A 15,801-nucleotide genomic window follows, 5' to 3' on the forward strand; every position below is an offset into this window, starting at 1 on the left:
GTGGCTAATCCGAAAGGAAGCGCCACGAACTGGTAATGTTTGTCCAGGAATGCGAACCTTAGGAACCGATGATGTTCCTTGTGGATAGGAATATGTAGATACGCATCCTTTAAATCCACCGTGGTCATGAATTGACCTTCCTGGATGGAAGGAAGAATAGTTCGAATGGTTTCCATCTTGAACGATGGAACCTTGAGAAACTTGTTTAAGATCTTGAGATCTAAGATTGGTCTGAACGTTCCCTCTTTTTTGGGAACTATGAACAGATTGGAGTAGAACCCCATCCCTTGTTCTCTTAATGGAACGGGATGAATCACTCCCATTTTTAACAGGTCTTCTACACAATGTAAGAATGCCTGTCTTTTTATGTGGTCTGAAGACAACTGAGACCTGTGGAACCTCCCCCTTGGGGGAAGTCCCTTGAATTCCAGAAGATAACCTTGGGAGACTATTTCTAGCGCCCAAGGATCCAGAACATCTCTTGCCCAAGCCTGAGCGAAGAGAGAGAGTCTGCCCCCCACCAGATCCGGTCCCGGATCGGGGGCCAACATTTCATGCAGTCTTGGTAGCAGCGGCAGGTTTCTTGGCCTGCTTTCCTTTGTTCCAGCCTTGCATTGGTCTCCAAGCTGGCTTGGCTTGAGAAGTATTACCCTCTTGCTTAGAGGACGTAGCACCTTGGGCTGGTCCGTTTCTACGAAAGGGACGAAAATTAGGTTTATTTTTTGCCTTGAAAGGCCGATCCTGAGGAAGGGCGTGGCCCTTACCCCCAGTGATATCAGAGATAATCTCTTTCAAGTCAGGGCCAAACAGCGTTTTCCCCCTTGAAAGGAATGTTAAGTAGCTTGTTCTTGGAAGACGCATCAGCCGACCAAGATTTCAACCAAAGCGCTCTGCGCGCCACAATAGCAAACCCAGAATTCTTAGCCGCTAACCTAGCCAATTGCAAAGTGGCGTCGAGGGTGAAAGAATTAGCCAATTTGAGAGCATTGATTCTGTCCATAATCTCCTCATAAGGAGGAGAATCACTATCGACCCGCCTTTATCAGCTCATCGAACCAGAAACATGCGGCTGTAGCGACAGGGACAATGCATGAAATTGGTTGTAGAAGGTAACCCTGCTGAACAAACATCTTTTTAAGCAAACCTTCTAATTTTTTATCCATAGGATCTTTGAAAGCACAACTATCCTCTATGGGTATAGTGGTGCGTTTGTTTAAAGTGGAAACCGCTCCCTCGACCTTGGGGACTGTCTGCCATAAGTCCTTTCTGGGGTCGACCATAGGAAACAATTTTTTAAATATGGGGGGAGGGACGAAAGGAATACCTGGCCTCTCCCATTCTTTATTAACAATGTCCGCCACCCGCTTGGGTATAGGAAAAGCTTCTGGGAGCCCCGGCACCTCTAGGAACTTGTCCATTTTACATAGTTTCTCTGGGATGACCAACTTGTCACAATCATCCAGAGTGGATAATACCTCCTTAAGCAGAATGCGGAGATGTTCCAACTTAAATTTAAATGCAATCACATCAGGTTCAGCCTGTTGAGAAATGTTCCCTGAATCAGTAATTTCTCCCTCAGACAAAACCTCCCTGGCCCCATCAGACTGGGTTAGGGGCCCTTCAGAGATATTAATATCAGCGTCGTCATGCTCTTCAGTATCTAAAACAGAGCAGCCGCGCTTACGCTGACAAGTGTTTATTTTGGCTAAAATGTTTTTGACAGAATTATCCATTACAGCCGTTAATTGTTGCATAGTAAGGAGTATTGGCGCGCTAGATGTACTAGGGGCCTCCTGAGTGGGCAAGACTCGTGTAGACGAAGGAGGGAATGATGCAGTACCATGCTTACTCCCCTCACTTGAGGAATCATCTTGGGCATCATTGTCATTATCACATAAATCACATTTATTTAAATGAATAGGAATTCTGGCTTCCCCACATTCAGAACACAGTCTATCTGGTAGTTCAGACATGTTAAACAGGCATAAACTTGATAACAAAGTACAAAAACGTTTTAAAATAAAACCGTTACTGTCACTTTAAATTTTAAACTGAACACACTTTATTACTGCAATTGCGAAAAAACATGAAGGAATTGTTCAAAATTTATCAAATTTTCACCACAGTGTCTTAAAGCCTTAAAAGTATTGCACACCAAATTTGGAAGCTTTAACCCTTAAAATAACGGAACCGGAGCCGTTTTAAACTTTAACCCCTTTACAGTCCCTGGTATCTGCTTTGCTGAGACCCAACCAAGCCCAAAGGGGAATACGATACCAAATGACGCCTTCAGAAAGTCTTTTCTAAGTATCAGAGCTCCTCTCACATGCGACTGCATGCCATGCCTCTCAAAAACAAGTGCGCCACACCGGCGCGAAAATGAGGCTCTGCTTATGCTTTGGGAAAGCCCCTAAGGAATAAGGTGTCTAATACAGTGCCTGCCGATATTATTATATCAAAATACCCAGATAAAATGATTCCTCAAGGCTAAATATGTGTTAATAATGAATCGATTTAGCCCAGAAAAAGTCTACAGTCTTAATAAGCCCTTGTGAAGCCCTTATTTACGATCGTAATAAACATGGCTTACCGGATCCCATAGGGAAAATGACAGCTTCCAGCATTACATCGTCTTGTTAGAATGTGTCATACCTCAAGCAGCAAGAGACTGCACACTGTTCCCCCCAACTGAAGTTAATTGCTCTCAACAGTCCTGTGTGGAACAGCCATGGATTTTAGTTACGGTTGCTAAAATCATTTTCCTCATACAAACAGAAATCTTCATCTCTTTTCTGTTTCTGAGTAAATAGTACATACCAGCACTATTTCAAAATAACAAACTCTTGATTGAATAATAAAAACTACAGTTAAACACTAAAAAACTCTAAGCCATCTCCGTGGAGATGTTGCCTGTACAACGGCAAAGAGAATGACTGGGGTAGGCGGAGCCTGGGAGGGATCATGTGACCAGCTTTGCTGGGCTCTTTGCCATTTCCTGTTGGGGAAGAGAATATCCCACAAGTAAGGATGACGCCGTGGACCGGACACACCTATGTTGGAGAAAAATTCTTTCATGATTCAGATTTTAAGCAACTTTCTAATTTACTCCTGTTATCAATTTTTCCTCGTTCTCTTGGTATCTTTATTTGAAAAAGCGGGAATTAAGCTTACAAGTCGACCCATCTTTGGTTCAGGCACCTGGGAGGCGCTTGCTGATTGGTGACTAAATGTAGCCACCAATCAGCAAGCGCTATCCAGGGTGCTGAACCAAAAATGGGCCGGCTTGTAAGTTTACATTCCTGCTTTTTCAAATAAAGATACCAAGTGCATGAAGAAAAATTGATAATAGGAGTAAATTAGAAAGTTGCATGCTCTATCTGAATCACAAAAGAAAAAAATTGGGTTCAGTGTCCCTTTCAGGGGCTTCATATAGTGAGCATAAAATCTAGGAATCCACGTTTAAATGCATGGAAACATACAAAGTATGTGTGAGCACAGTCCCTCTAATCTTTTTTTATTGACCACTATCTGTAAATCACAGCAGTTTGTAACCACCAAGAATTACTTGCTGTTGTGGCACTTAATAAATAACCAGTATAATAGTTTAATGTGGAAATATAAAGGTTATAGATTTATGAAAATATTTGTAAAAAAAAAAAGTAATCCATTAAAATATTTTTTCATTTCTTCAATCAAAAAGATTGACACATTCACCAAAGAAAATGGTCCTTCCTACAGGTGGATGGACACCCTTAACAGAAGCTTGAATGGACTGGACTCACCTGGATCATTCCTGTGTCCCAACAAACCAAAGGATTTGGCAAAAGCTTCTAATGTATGTTGTGAAGAAATACTATTCACAGCATTTAGGATAAGAAATTGGTCTTATTCTTCACTTACAATAATAATGGAAATAGGTTTAAGGTACAAATAAGTAGAGCTAGAATACTAATTCAGAAAAGTAATACATTGTATCAAACCTGAAAACAATATCAAATATCCAAGCCAGTTCTAGACTACTCCTCAGAAATCAAACTAGGAGCAAAAGAGAAAACAGGAATACACATAAAACAATGTATCTACCTTACATTAGTCAATATGTCCACTTTAACTTTTAAGGTCATTAAAACTGCATTTTTCTGCTTGATCTCTAAAATAAATTGAAATTATGTTTCCTTCTAAACCTTAAAAAAGAAAAGCTTTCAAAGGATTATCCTTAAGAAACATCCCTAAAGTAACCTAAGTTCCGACTAAGACTTCAGGATGTGCTAGCACCACAAAAAAACATAATTTATGTAAAAACTTACCTGATAAATTAATTTCTTTCATATTGGCAAGAGTCCATGAGCTAGTGACGTATGGGATATACATTCCTACCAGGAGGGGCAAAGTTTCCCAAACCTCAAAATGCCTATAAATACACCCCTCACCACACCCACAATTCAGTTTAACGAATAGCCAAGAAGTGGGGTGATAAAGGAGCGAAAGCATCAAAAAAGGAATTGGAATAATTGTGCTTTATACAAAAAAATCATAACCACCACAAAAAGGGTGGGCCTCATGGACTCTTGCCAATATGAAAGAAATGAATTTATCAGGTAAGTTCTTACATAAATTATGTTTTCTTTCATGTAATTGGCAAAAGTCCATGAGCTAGTGACGTATGGGATAGCAGATACCCAAGATGTGGAACTTCCACGCAAGAGTCACTAGAGAGGGAGGGATAAAATAAAGACAGCCAATTCCGCTGAATAAATAATCCACAACCCAAATCAAAAAGTTTTAATCTTATAATGAAAAAAAACTGAAATTATAAGCAGAAGAATCAAACTGAAACAGCTGCCTGAAGTACTTTTCTACCAAAAACTGCTTCAGAAAAAACATAAAAATGGTAGAATTTAGTAAAAGTATGCAAAGAAGACCAAGTTGCTGCTTTGTAAATCTGATCAACAGAAGCTTCATTCCTAAAAGCCCAGGAAGTAGAAACTGACCAAGTAGAATGAGCCATAATCCTTTGAGGCGGGGATTTACCCGACTCCACATAAGCATGATGAATCAAAGACATTAACCAAGACGCCAAAGAAAATGGCAGAAGCCTTCTGACCTTTCCGAGAACCAGAAAAGATAACAAATAGACTAGAAGTCTTTCTGAAATCTTTAGTAGCTTCAACATAATATTTCAAAGCTCTTACCACATCCAAAGAATGTAAAGATCTCTCCAGAGAATTCTTAGGATTAGGACACAATGAAGGGACAACAATTTCTCTACTAATGTTGTTAGAATTCAAAACTTTAGGTAAAAAACTAAATGAAATCCACAACACCGCCTTATCCTGATGAAAAATCAGAAAAGGAGATTCACAAGAAAGAGCAGATAACTCAGAAACTCTTCTAGCAGAAGAGATGGCCAAAAGGAACAAAACTTTCCAGGAAAGTAATTTAATATCCAGAGAATGCATAGGATCAAACGGAGGAGCCTGTAAAGCCCTCAGAACCAAATTAAGACTCCAAGGAGGAGAGATTGACTTAATGACAGGCTTGATACGAACCAAAGCCTGTACAAAACAATGAATATCAAGATGATTAGCAATCTTTCTGTGAAAAAGAACAGAAAGAGCAGAGATTTGTCCTTTCAAGGAACTTGCAGACCAACCCTTATCCAAACAATCCTGAAGAAACTGTAAAATTCTAGGAATTCTAAAAGAATGCCAAGAGAATTTATGAGAAGAACACCAAGAAATGTAAGTCTTCCAAACTCGGTAATAAATCTATCTAGACACAGATTTACGAGCCTGTAAAATAGTATTAATCACTGAGTCAGAGAAACCTCTATGACTAAGTATTAAGCGTTCAATCTCCATACCTTCAAATTTAATGATTTGAGATCCTGATGGAAAAATGGGCCTTGAGATAGAAGGTCTGGCCTTAACGGAAGTGTCCAAGGTTGGCAACTGGCCATCCAAACGAGATCCGCATACCAAAACCTGTGTGGCCATGCTGGAGCCACCAGCAGAACAAACGAACGCTCCATTAGGATTTTGGAAATCACTTTTGGAAGAAGAACTAGAGGCGGAAAGATATAAGCAGGTTGATAATTCCAAGGAAGTGACAACGCGTCCACCGCTTCCGCCTGAGGATCCCTGGATCTGGACAGATACCTGGGAAGTTTCTTGTTTAGATGAGAGGCCATCAGATCTATTTCTGGAAGTCCCCAGATTTGAACAATCTGAAGAAATACCTCTGGGTGAAGAGACCATTCGCCCGGATGTAACGTCTGGCGACTGAGATAATCCGCTTCCCAATTGTCTATACCTGGGATGTGAACTGCAGAAATTAGACAGGAGCTGGATTCCGCCCATACAAGTATCCGAGATACTTCTTTCATAGCCTGAGGACTGTGAGTCCCACCTTGATGATTGACATATGCCACGGTTGTGACATTGTCTGTCTGAAAACAAATAAACGATTCTCTCTTCAGAAGAGGCCAGAACTGAAGAGCTCTGAAAATCGCACAGAGTTCCAAAATGTTGATTGGTAATCTCGCCTCCTGAGATTCCCAAACCCCCTGCGCTGTCAGAGATCCCCATACAGCTCCCCAACCTGAAAGACTCGCATCTGTTGAGATCACAGTCCAGGTTGGACAAACAAAAGAGGCCCCTTGAATTAAACGATGGTGATCCAACCACCAAGTCAGAGAAGATTGAACATTGGGATTTAAGGATATTAATTGTGATATCTTTGTATAATCCCTGCACCATTGATTCAGCATACAAAGCTGGAGAGGTCTCATGTGAAAACGAGCAAAAGGGATTGCGTCCGATGCAGCAGTCATGAGACCTAGAATTTCCATGCACAAAGCTACCGAAGGGAATGATTGAGACTGAAGGTTTCAACAAGCTGAAACCAATTTCAGACGTCTCTTTTCTGTTAGAGACAAAGTCATGGACACTGAATCTATTAGATTCTGCAGAATGTAAAGACTGAGCAAGTACCAAGATATCGTCCAAATAAGGAAATACCGCAATACCCTGTTCTCTGATTACAGAGAGAAGGGCACCGAGAACCTTTGAAAAGATCCTTGGAGCTGTTGCTAGGCCAAACGGAAGAGCAACAAACTGGTAAATGCTCGTCTAGAAAAGAGAATCTCAGAAACTGAGTGTGATCTGGATGGATTGGAATATGAAGATATGCATCCTGTAAGTCTATTGTAGACATATTGCTGAACAAAAGGCAGAATAGTCCTTATAGTCACCATTTTGAATGTTTGTATCCTTACATAATGATTCAATATTTTTAGATCCAGAACTGGTCTGAAGGAATTCTCCTTCTTTGGTACAATGAAGAGATTTGAGTAAAACCCCAGACCCCGTTCCAGAACTGGAACTGGCACAATTACCCCAGCCGACTCTAGGTCTGAAACACATTTCAGAAACGCCTGAGCCTTTACTGGGTTTACTGGAATGCGTGAGAGAAAAAATCTTCTCACAGGCTGTCTTACCTTGAAACCTATTCTGTACCCTTGTGAAACAATATTCTGAATCCAAAGACTTTGAATCGAATTGATCCAAACATCTTTGAAAAATCGTAACCTGCCCCTACCAGCTGAGCTGGAATGAGGGCCGCACCTTCATGCGGATTTGGGAGCTGGTTTTGACTATCTAAAAGGCTTGGATTTATTCCAGACTGGAGAAGGTTTCCAAACGGAAACTGTTCCTTTAGGGGAAGGGTCAGGCTTCTGTTCCTTATTCTGACGAAAGGAACGAAAACGATTAGCAGCCCTATATTTGCCTTTAGGTTTTTTGTCCTCAGGCAAAAAGGCTCCCTTCCCCCCAGTAACAGTTGAAATTATTGAATCCAACTGAGAACCAAATAATTTATTACCTTGGAAAGAAAGAGAAAGCAACGTTGACTTAGAAGTCATATCTGCATTTCAAGACTGAAGCCATTAAAGCTCTTCTAGCTAAAATAGCTAAAGACATATATCTGACATCAATTCTAATGATGTCAAAAATGGCATCACAAACAAAGTTATTAGCATGTTGAAGAAGTTTAACAATGCTATAAGCATTATGGTCTGACACTTGTTGCGCTAAAGCCTCCAACCAGAAGGTGGAAGCTGCAGCAACATCAGCCAAAGAAATAGCAGGTCTAAGAAGATTACCTGAACATAAATAAGCCTTCCTTAGAAAGGATTCAAGCTTCCTATCTATAGGATCTTTAAAAGAAGTACTATCTGCCGTAGGAATAGTAGTACGTTTAGCAAGAGTAGAGATAGCCCCATCAACTTTGGGGATTTTTTCCCAAAACTCTAATCTATCAGATGGCAAAGGGTACAATTTCTTAAACCTTGTAGAAGGAGTAAATGAAGTACCCAGACTATTCCATTCCCTAGAAATTACTTCTGAAATAGCATCAGGAACTGGAAAAACTTCTGGAATAACTACATGAGGTTTAAAAACTGAATTTAAACGCTTATTAGTTTTAATATCAAGAGGACTAGACTCCTCCATATCTAATGCAATCAACACTTCTTTAAGTAAAGAACGAATAAACTCCATTTTAAACAAATATGAAGATTTATCAGTGTCAATATCTGAGGCAGAATCTTCTGAACCAGATAGATCCTCATCAGAAATAGATAAGTCAGAATGATGGCGGTCATTTAAAAATTCATCTGAAATATCAGAAGTTTTAAAAGACCTCTTACGTTTACTAGGAGGAGGAATAACAGACAGAGCCTTCCGAATAGAATTAGAAACAAATTCTCTTACATTAACAGGAACATCCTGAACATTAGATGTTGAAGGAACAACAACAGGTAATGGATTATTACTAATGGAAATATTATCTGCGTTTGATAGTTTATCATGACAACTAACACAAACTACAGCCGGAGGAACAGTTACCAAAAGTTTACAACAAATGCACTTAGCTTTGGTAGAACCGACATCAGGCAGCGTCTTTCCAGAAGTAGATTCTGATCCAGGGTCAGGTAGTGACATCTTGCAATATGTAATAGAAAAAACAACATATAAAGCAAAATTATCAAATTCCTTAGATGACAGTTTCAGGAATGGGAAAAAAAGCAAAACAAAACAAGCCTCTAGAAACCAGAAGCAACTAAAAAGTGAGACTGAAATAATGTGAAAAAAAACTGGCGTCAAGTATGACGCCCACATTTTTGGCGCCAAGTATAATGCCCACATTTTGTGGCGCCAAGAATGACGCCCATATTTTTTGGCGCCAAAAACGTCCGCAACACACATACGTCAAAAATGACGCAACCACGCAAAATCTTCCGGCGTCAACTATGACGCCGGAAATGACGAAATTTTTGCGCCAAAAAAGTCTCGCGCCAAAAATCACGCAAAAAATTTAAGCATTTTCTGCACCCGCGAGCCTAACAGCCCGCAATTTAGAAAAAAAGTCAATTGAAAATTTTAAGGTAAGAGAAATATAAATTCATATGCATTTTCCCAAAAAAATTAAACTGACAGTCTGAAGAAGGAATACTGATTATCCTGAATCATGGCAAATATAAGTTTAACACATATATTTAGAACTTTACATATAAAGTGCCCAACCATAGCTTAGAGTGTCATGAATAAAATAAGACTTACTTACCCTAAGACACTCATCTACATATAGTAGATAGCCAAACCAGTACTGAACGAGAATCAGTAGAGGTAATGGTATATAAGAGTATATCGTCGATCTGAAAAGGGAGGTAGGAGAAGAAATCTCTACGACCGATAACAGAGAACCTATGAAATAGATCCCCTAGAGGAAGACCATGGTATTCAAACAGGCAATACTCTCTTCATATCTGACATTCACTGCACTCTGAGAGGAAAACCGGGCTTCAGCCTGCTGCGAAGCGCATATCAACGTAGAAATCTAGCACAAACTTACTTCACCACCTCCATGGGAGGCAAAGTTTGTAAAACTGAATTGTGGGTGTGGTGAGGGGTGTATTTATAGGCATTTTGAGGTTTGGGAAACTTTGCCCCACCTGGTAGGAATGTATATCCCATACGTCACTAGCTCATGGACTCTTGCCAATTACATGAAAGAAAGAAACCTTAAACAAATTATAAAATGTTCTTTTAGAAAATAACAGCTGTACCATCATAACACAGCTCAATGTGATTGTAAGACATTTAGACTTAAAGACTGCACAACACCTTACGTGCACATACTATCAGCAGGGTCAGAAAAGCAAGTGTTGTGGCTAATATAAAAAGGCAATTTGGGCATTGATAAAGGTCACCTAGGACGAAACGCATTTACCTACTTTCTCTCTTATTTCCTATCTTTTCTGTCACCGCTTGTCCTCCCCCTCACCCATCGCCGAGGTTCCAGTTATTGTCGGAACTTTTGAGGGGTGTTTTGAGTGTTTTTTTATTGCCTTGCTGTCACTAGCTACCCTTATCTTTGTTAGGGAGCTGGTGGGTTGCTTTTAACACTTTGTTTCCCTGTCTATACAGGGTATTATTGTTTTAGTCCCTTATGCTTACAAGCATTTTATTTTAATGTAATAATAAAACTTACATTTTACTATACAGGAGTTGGGCACAAACCATTTCCCCTTTTTTCTTTTGTTCTGTAATATAAAAAGGCACACGATACTGGGAAACACCACAAGTAGCACTAAAATGAAACATAGAATTTGACAGTAGATAAGAACCAAAAAGGCCCATCAAGTCCACCCATATTACTTGTTATTTTTCTCTTAGGGTAGCCTTATGTAATATGGGCCTTTTTGGTTCTTATCTACCGTCAAATTCTGTGTTTCATTTTAGCGGCACTTGTGGTGTTTTCCAGTATATTGTGATATAAACCATGCTCCCTTGCTGATCCTGGGACCTGTAATGCCAACAATTGCAAGAGAAGTCGGGTACTGCTGAAGTTTTTTTTTACTTCTAGCTCTGGATAGACTTCTTGAAAAGTTCAGAGGCAGACGTACATTTTCTTGGGAACGCATAAAATAGGTGCAGCTAATAAAGATTTGATAACTTACATCCAAAGTCTTTTTATAATTCAGGCTTCTGACAGCTTTCCGAGCCAGATGAAGAGCATGAGAGTCGTCTATTGCATAGTGATCTGTCACACCAGACTTCCTGATCAAACAAAACAGGAAAAGTCATAGAGCAGCCATATAAATCAGATATTCGCCAGAAGGAATTTGTGGATTTTACCCTAATGGCAAAGCCAGTAATACATCAGTACAAACACAATCCTACCTATATTTTATGCTGGAAAGGTAATCTATAGTTACGTGTTTTCTGTTACCCAGGGAAGATAGCACCCACACTATTAGACTGAATGGACATTAAACACAGAGCCAACAAGCACTGTTCAAGCAAATAATATTAATTGCATTATCCAGTAAGGGAACTATCTGGGATTTTAATAAATTATAGCCACTGTATCGTTTAAAGGGACAGTAAAGTCAAAATTAAACTTGCATGATTCAGATTACATGCAGTTATATGAAAATTGGTGTATACTGTCCATTTAAACAACTTGGCAATTTACTTCTATTATGAAATGTGATTCATTCTCTTGCTTTGTTTTGTTGATGAGTAAACCTAGATAGGCTCAAGGGGGCTCAGGTGTGTCGGTGTCTTTAGCAGTCTATGGAAGCAGTGTCTCTATTACTGTATAACATTGCCACAAGCATTGTTGCAAAATGCTATAACGTGCTAAAGGAAGGTTGTTTAAAATTGCATGCATCTAATAATGACATTTTTTTTTACTTTACCGTCCCTTTAACTTACTAGCAATAGGGTACATTTTATTGTTTTAGAAATGTTTGTCCCAGTTTTTTCCTATAACATTCACCATTTAAGTATATTGGATTTTCTTTGTAGATAAATCATTTCATAAACTTTTTTCATAAACTTTTGAAAAGGACTGGAATACACTATGTGTATATTTAAATATGCATTGCATTCTAACATTTGTTTTCCCAATAACTTGCTATACCAGCTGTATAATATTAAAAGTATGGAAAATTGCTCCTTTTTGTATTTGAAATAGCTGGTTTTGTAGATTAAAAACCACTACTTATTGTTGTCAAGAACGCACCCACTAAAATGGGCTGATCCTGCAGAAACTACAGACGTGAGTATCTTGCCCTCTCTGCTGGCAGTAAAGTGATTAAGGGCATCCCTTTACATTCCTTATACAGTCTGACCATGCATATTATAATCACCAACCTGAAGCCCTAGCAGACTCCCTACACCAGATAGTTATGTGTAGCTTTTGACTTAAGAACAATATTATTTTCTTTATTATAAGCCTTGCACTGCTGCTAACAAATGAAATATAAGTGGTTAGGCCAAAGCCTAGATACACATAGATCAAAGCCTGTGAAATAGGAGGACTTGGCTGCATCTAATGAGAGTTTAAGTGGTGCTGTTAGTGTTACTCACTTGCCTTATAAATCCACTAGAAATAATTGGATTTTTGTTTTGGTGATGACAACAGATTTCTGTGTAGAATGAAACTATTTTTGCTAAGAGCCCTTGTTGTCATGTAACAAACAGCTGCTCCCTGCAGCACAAAACAGATCAAAGAGATATTACATTAGCTGTAAAGGTCAATTTTCATGCAGGTTACCTGCAGTGCAGATCGGCTCCACCCAGGTCTTCAGCTGATACTTCTTCACCGGTAGCTGCTTTCACCTGAAATATGCAAAGTTATATCAACACCATGGTACTCAAAAAAAAATAATCTTTCACATGTGGCCAAGGAATCTGCACTGGGAATTCTGTTACAAATCAAATTTTACAGTGTTCTCCATAGAACCAATTTAATGGGTACACTACCGTGAATAGTTTACTGACATCCTAGCTAACGTTTAAGTCAATATTAAGCTAAAATAATCTAATATAAATTATTTTCAGGTTTTTTTTTTAACAAAACTTAAATTATGCTTACTTGATAATTTTCTTTTCTTCTGAACAGGGAGAGTCCACAGCTGAATTCATTACTTATGGGAAATACAGAACCTGGACACATGGAGGAGGCCAAGACACCACAGCCAAAGGCTTAAATACCTCCCCCACTTCCCTCATCCCCCAGTCATTCTGCCAAGAGAACAAGGAACAGTAGGATAAATATCAGGGTGAAAAAAGGTGCCAGAAGAACAAATAAAAAATAATTTAAGGTCACCCACAGAAAAAAAAACAGACGGGGAGCTGTGGACTCTCCCTGTTCAGAAGAAAAGAAAATTAGCAGGTAAGCATAATTTTTAAGTTTTTCTTCTTAAAACGGGGAGAGTCCACAGCTGCATTAATTCTGATGGCACTACAGCCTGACACAACCCAGATTCCTGCAAAACACAAAACTACTTCAATAGAAGCAGTAAACACAAAAATATTGAAAGAGGACAAGGTAACTGCCCGACAATAAGAACCATAAGGATCCGAGTTAGAGATCACTCTAAATTCTGGACTCCACAGAGCACAAAAGCCACTGAGGAGACCCACTCTCTAGAAGCACACAAAGAAAACTCCCACACCACATTTTCCCAAATGAAAGAGGGGCAGAAACAAATAAGAAGGTCAGAAAGAACCTCCCTAAACATCCAGAAGATTCAAGAACAAAACAGAGAGAGAAGCCCCTAGCACAACTCAAAAAGATTGGCTACCAGGCTGCAAAAGGACAAAGTCCCGAAGAAAACACACTATCAACGGAGGAGAGCAAGGAAAGGTACATTTTTCAGACCACCTCCCACATGGATCCAAAGGGAACCAATGTAAAGACTGAACCAGAACCGAAGTCCCAGAAGGACAAAAGGTAGAACAAGACTACCATACCATAGACAGCTAACTTAGCACAGAGAACTGAACACCTGCAGGTCAGAAAAAACCCTGGGAGCAGAACAGAAACGGAATAGTAAAATCCGTTTATGCCACAGGCTTCCATCAGATAGGCCGTCAGACTAAACGTCAAAACATAGTAACAAGACAACCAAGTAGCTAGAAACTTACACCAGGACATTCCTGGCAAGTATAAGAGAAAACTCAAAGGAAAGAACCCACCACTGCTAAGGGAAGGTTCCTGCAGGGCCTCCCAACCTAAGAAAGGATCCTGAGCAGTCAGAATATCTGACCCCTACTCCAAGCGAACAGTCCTATCATAGAAGCGACTGTCAATTTCCCAAGGACAAGAGAGGATTAAAATATCCCAGCATCGATGATGCCCAGTGATCAGATAAAGAATCTCCAACCATGAGTTCCCAAGAAAAGGAAGCAGGAAGGAGGCACCAACATCCAGATAAACTAACTCGGATCCAGGATACCTATCCTTATTACCCCTCAGAAACCCGAAGGGAGGGTACAAAGCAGACAAGAGAGGCCCTTGGCCCACTGAACTCGAAGAGCTAGATGAGGAAACTATCTCTGGAGGAGCCTATGGTATAGATGCAGCAGACCAGATCCTTCTAACTCGAAGGAAAACAGGGAAACCCAGGAACATTCCATAAAGAAATACCCAGAATAAACTCCATCTCTCCAGAAGCGAGAAAGGGAGCCGCCTCGGTAGGAACAAGGAGATGTCACCCTGCTGATGTCGGACAGATCCAAGACTGTAAAATCATGAAAACAAAATAACCGAAATGCCAACTCAAAGAAAAGGAGTAGGTTAAGAAAACGGACCCCCAACACCAGGGGCCGGATCAATACCAAAAACCTTGTGTAACAACCACAATGTTATCTGGAAAAGGAAAATTGCCCCAAAAAATTACATGCCATACCCAAAGGGTTTTGAACTCTGATCACACATGAATATCCAAGTGGCTATCTATGCAGCCCCAAAGGGCCTCTAAGATAACACCCACAAAGTCTGCAGACAAAGGAAGAACCCAAAGAGATCAGAACTCCATGAGAGAGAGAACACAACAGTATCTAAAGATTCAGCCTGGATCAGCCCTCAGAACCCTATAGCGCAATGAGTTAACAAATGAACGAAGACTCCTAAAACTCCTATCGGTTGACGGCAAGAGAGACTGCATAAGGATCTCCCAGATCCCCAAACATATAGGATCAAAAAAGAGGATACAACAAGGACAAAAATCGGTCCCTAAGAACCTAGTCTCTGCGACTAGATGTCCGAAGTCCTACCCCCAAAAAGAGTAAATGCAAGCCAGCAATCCACAATAAGAGGAGATAAATACTGGCAAAAGAGATCCAAAATCAGACAATTTATCCACAAGGAGTATCAATAGGGGGGAACAGCGCCCCCTACACCAGGTACTGGAGATCTCCAAACAGACATCTGATCCTTCCCAAGAAGGGAGGACTCTAGCTCCTGTCCAAGGACTCAGGAACAACAAAAAACCTGACATAGCAGAAATCATAATCCTGGGAAAGGCAGAGACCAAAAACCTTGTAACCTAGGATCAGCCTGATACCCAGGATAGAAAGGTCCAAAACTTGTAGAAAACAACCTTGAAGCAAGAGGTAAACAAAATGAGTACCCAAACCGGACCAGCCCGTGGTCAAGGATACAAAATGTCTGATAAAACCACAAAAGAACAGAGAGAACTAGTACCCAAACAGGACTAGCCTGCAGACCAGGATACAACCGAAACTGTTCAAGGGCTAACAAAAAAAGGTCTAAACCCTAGCAGGGCAAGACTAAACAAACAGGCAAGCAACAGACAAATAAGCCCTGAGGCCTAAAAATTGTCTTAACATATATGAGACTTTTTTTTTGTTTTGTTTTTGTATTATGTGACTTCCGCCGGAAGCAACCACCATCGCAACCATAAAATCGCTAGTATCAAAATCC

The 15,801-nt window shown here is 40.0% G+C and overlaps 1 protein-coding gene across 1 annotated transcript in view; it reads right to left on the reverse strand.

The window, feature by feature from the left end:
- The window catches only part of MCCC2 (methylcrotonyl-CoA carboxylase subunit 2), a 248,697-nt gene that overhangs the window by 149,532 nt on the left and 83,364 nt on the right, over window positions 1-15,801 (reverse strand). The window contains exons 8-9 of the mRNA XM_053701441.1: window positions 12,625-12,689; window positions 11,021-11,120 (exon numbers count right to left, since the gene is read on the reverse strand). Of these exons, the coding sequence (XP_053557416.1) occupies window positions 11,021-11,120; window positions 12,625-12,689 (165 nt within the window). The remainder of the gene's footprint in view (window positions 1-11,020; window positions 11,121-12,624; window positions 12,690-15,801) is intronic.

The sequence above is a fragment of the Bombina bombina genome, chromosome 2, assembly GCF_027579735.1.
Source record: "Bombina bombina isolate aBomBom1 chromosome 2, aBomBom1.pri, whole genome shotgun sequence".
NCBI lineage: Eukaryota > Metazoa > Chordata > Amphibia > Anura > Bombinatoridae > Bombina > Bombina bombina.